This window comes from Micropterus dolomieu, linkage group LG21, assembly GCF_021292245.1.
Source record: "Micropterus dolomieu isolate WLL.071019.BEF.003 ecotype Adirondacks linkage group LG21, ASM2129224v1, whole genome shotgun sequence".
Taxonomy (NCBI): Eukaryota; Metazoa; Chordata; class Actinopteri; order Centrarchiformes; family Centrarchidae; genus Micropterus; species Micropterus dolomieu.
Genome location: NC_060170.1, coordinates 28,281,416 through 28,285,536, shown reverse-complemented (window position 1 = coordinate 28,285,536; position 4,121 = coordinate 28,281,416). Strand labels below are relative to the sequence as shown.

Sequence of the window (4,121 nt, the reverse complement as noted above, 5' to 3'; positions counted from 1 at the left end):
CCCTTGTCTCCAGCTGACTTTTCCTCCTTGCCCTTGTCTCCAGCTGACTTTTCCTCCTTGCCCTTGTCTCCAGCTGACTTTTCCTCCTTGCCCTTGTCTCCAGCTGACTTTTCCTCCTTGCCCTTGTCTCCAGCTGACTTTTCCTCCTTGCCCTTGTCTCCAGCTGACTTTTCCTCCTTGCCCTTGTCTCCAGCTGACTTTTCCTCCTTGCCCTTGTCTCCAGCTGACTTTTCCTCCTTGCCCTTGTCTCCAGCTGACTTTTCCTCCTTGCCCTTGTCTCCAGCTGACTTTTCCTCCTTGCCCTTGTCTCCAGCTGACTTTTCCTCCTTGCCCTTGTCTCCAGCTGACTTTTCCTCCTTGCCCTTGTCTCCAGCTGACTTTTCCTCATTGCCCTTGTCTCCAGCTGACTTTTCCTCATTGCCCTTGTCTCCAGCTGACTTTTCCTCATTGCCCTTGTCTCCAGCTGACTTTTCCTCATTGCCCTTGTCTCCAGCTGACTTTTCCTCATTGCCCTTGTCTCCATGTGGCATTCCATCGTTTGCTTTTCCTGTTGACTTTTCATGAGTTGTCTCTGGTGGTCCATTTTTCACACCATTAATAACAGCCATCTTTTGGTTCTTCCCAGCTTCACTATGATCTAAAAGCTCCTGAGGTTTTTGTGTTGGAGCCCCTTTAAATAAGAAAAATAACAAATGTAGATTTTTAACTAGCAGAATACAGGGCATAACAGAAAAAAACAGAATATAATGCAATATAATAATAAATGCCAAGCCATGAATGCTGCCTTTGTAAATTGGTGACCTAAACACATCTGCTTGCTAGTCCTTATTTCGTTCCCTTCCTTGTTTCCAGCGCAAATTTTTGCACATTACTTTCCACTTCTCGTCTGTTCTGTTTCACCTTGTTAATAAGTCCTCTCTCGTCTTCTTGTTAGCGTTTCCAGCATGATTACCAGTATATTAGCTGAGATGATTTAATTACATAATCATATCATCTGCTGTAAAAAGCATCAAATAAAGGCCATTACATTAAAGGCAAAGGAAGCAGCCTCCATGCGCTGCAAAATGTCAACTAGTTTGGTGCACAGGCTGAACAATTACAATATCACTGTGATATCTTTTGGGTTTTTTCCATTTCGGGTGACTCCTCAAACTATTGACGAGTGATACACCTTATATTTGAATCTTAAATCACTAAGACATTTTATTCAGACATCTTGCTTTTTTAATTTCATGTAGCCAAATTTCTGTGGATATTAATTGTGATTATAATACAGGGAGGTGAACATCAAAAACTGTCAGTGGTAGTTCAAGGGCGATTTATTTGTTGGGCATAAGTGTGGGATTGTTTAAAATTAAGACATACACTCCACTTTACATTCTAATGCAATCCATTACAGCTGCTCTGCCATAAAATCTACCTTCAAAAAGCTTTTCAGTCTTTGGTGACACTGACATAAATCAATAGAAGCGTTGTATTGGACTGTATTATTCTGGAGCATTTACTTTCTTTTTTAAATTGTTCTTTTGGGCATTTTTTAGGCCTCTGTTGGTCAGCAACATTAGAGAGACGACAGGCAATAAGAGGAGAGAGTGACAGTTCGGTTCATGGTGTTTCCAGTGTTTTTCCCACCCCATTTACCTTTATGGAGTAGGGCAGAGCAGACATTTTGACATGTCATAGCAGAAAAACTAATATTGTTAATAATGGCTCCATTCCATTTAAGTGACCCAGTAAACGAGCATGCACAACACCTGGACTAGGGCTCACCTCACTGAACTGGCTTACCTAAATAGAATGCAGCCATCATTAATGTTATTATGTCGTGAAAATTATATTCCTGGTGAGGGGTTGATCAAATAATTGAGTTACAACCAACCGTTTTAAGAATTTATTTAACAAAACACATATACAGCTGGTCCAGAGACCTGCCGCCTAGGGCGGCTACGGGCTTCTGGCCCCGAGCAAAGGGATGCATCTTCATTTACACAGTCTAGGTTTCTGTGTTTTGGGGAACAGAGATCCTCTCTCAGCCTTGAATGAACATTCCAGGAGAGGAGAGGAACAACAAGAGGGGTAAAGCACCAAAACAATCTCACAGCTCTGACCTAAACTCTAGTAAATGTGGACAGACTAACATAAGGAGTATAGGAGAGGAAAGGTTAAGGATAAAAACACAATATATATCTATAACAATAATAGTAATAATAATAGAACATACATAAAAGATTAAATGTAATGTAAATGAGGACCCAATTTTTCACAATGTGTTTTTCCTGTTATGACATGCCAAAAAATGTCTGCCGTAAAAACGGGCATTTATTAACTCCCTTAAATATAATGCAATCCAACACCACCACTAACTGCGGTCTTTATATTATGCATTGAGTTAATTTAACACCTCTGTGACAGTGTCAACAATAAAATAAATTATAGGCTTTGTAAGTGTAATAAAGTTATGCAAGAGCTATTAAAAACCAGGCAAGGCTGGGGACTTCCCCCTGGTTAGCGTCACTGCATGTCAGCTAGTGTTGGTAATTTGAAATTTGTTATTCTCAGATATTACCCTGCTAATCATTACATGGTTAAATTTTCAAAAAGGCATCAATACAAACTGTTCTTTTTGTGAAGACCACCCAGAAACTGTTTTGTACCTCTTTGGTATTGCTCACACACCAGAACATTTTGGCAAAATTTCAGCAGATTCATCATTGACCATATTTATTTAAGACTTTGCCTTATTGTGGGAGAATATTGTATTTTGCTTTTAGAGAAGTCAAAGTAAAGAAAAGATGTACTTCATTATACATGTATTAATTCTGTTGGCAAAATTCCACATTCATAAATGTAAATTCATCACTAAAAAACAAATTTTGTACTTTGTCTCCATGAAGTTGTACATTATATTAATTTGATTTCTGGCGCCAACAACAAAAAGGCAGTTAGAGCTGTCAATATGGTGCTCTTTCTTTTTATAATGACCTATAAGCTTCCCCTGGCAAAAACTCTATTTTATGTTGTCTAGGTATTATGTTTGTATTTTGTTATGTACATTTTGGTAAGTCACTTGTGAATTATAACCTATTTTTGTAATAAGGATGACTTAAAAATAAATAAAAATTTGAATTTTGTTAGGGAAAGTACAATGTCAGTTCCTGGTTCCTAGATTGAGTTCACATTGTGCTCATACGTTGCGTCAATAGAGTCCCCTGATCTACCTATAGAGATAATAGCGGTTCGGTGCATGCACGGGACTCGATTTCCATATTAACCCGTATCACTGCTTTCCGTGTTTCTGTTTTTTGTGTAACGTTATATTTGTTGCTGTGCGTGTTGTTTTGTGACAGAAGCAACAAATAGACCAAATCAATAGCTCCATCTAACTTGTACGCAGTCGATAATTTCGGTTTCCTTAGTTAAATAGTCTGAGGAAGGCACATGTCGCACAACGACAGAAAATTTCACTCACCTCTGACCACGAAGCAGTACAGAAACACCGTGAGTAGTAGGAAAGCCGCCCTCATCGTGTCCACACAACAATGAAAACACAAACCAAATCTACTGAGTCTCTCCTGCGGGGTTAACGACAAAATCCGCGTTGACAAATGCAACGCGACAGGTTGGAGGGTTTGACAAGTCCCCTTTCTACTTCCGTGTACAAACCAACCTGCTCTTCTTCTGCAGATGTCAACACAGGGGTGAGGTGTACTGCCACCTAAAGGTTGAGGAGCGCTGCTATATCAGCTCTTTTCATGCCAGTGATGCTTGGTAATATTTGCCTGTTGTAGTGAAAAGTAGGCCTACTGTACTGAGCTGGTGAAGGGACCTTTCCCCTGTAAACATTTTACATGGTTTCAATTAAATAATTCTGTGTAATTATTATCAATATATTCCGGTCTATGCAACTTCTGTATGGTTAATCAGTTTATAAAATGCAATTTGTTAAAGATTAAACCAGTGGCAGGTCTAGTTAGGCTACATTGTCATGTCTCTGATGTAGATGAGCTGGTGAAGGGACTTTTCCCCGGTAAATATTTCACATGGTTTCATTTAAATAATTGTACCGTACATAAACCTAATTATTATGTATATATTCCAACCTATGTAACTATGTATGGTTA

At 39.2% G+C, this 4,121-nt stretch overlaps 1 protein-coding gene across 3 annotated transcripts in view; it reads right to left on the bottom strand.

The window, feature by feature from the left end:
• Positions 1-3,663, bottom strand: part of tgoln2 (trans-golgi network protein 2) — a 6,999-nt gene extending 3,336 nt beyond the window's left edge. Inside the window, exons 1-3 of one of the 3 annotated variants that reach the window (XM_046034381.1) lie at positions 3,470-3,663; positions 504-670; positions 3-473 (exon numbers count right to left, since the gene is read on the bottom strand). In XM_046034381.1, coding sequence (XP_045890337.1) covers positions 3-473; positions 504-670; positions 3,470-3,524 — 693 coding nt within the window. In that variant the 5' untranslated portion in view covers positions 3,525-3,663. Of the gene's footprint in view, positions 1-2; positions 671-3,469 lie in introns of all 3 variants that reach the window. The other 2 variants (XM_046034382.1, XM_046034380.1) reach the window with 2 other exon arrangements.
• Positions 3,664-4,121: the final 458 nt, after the last annotated feature.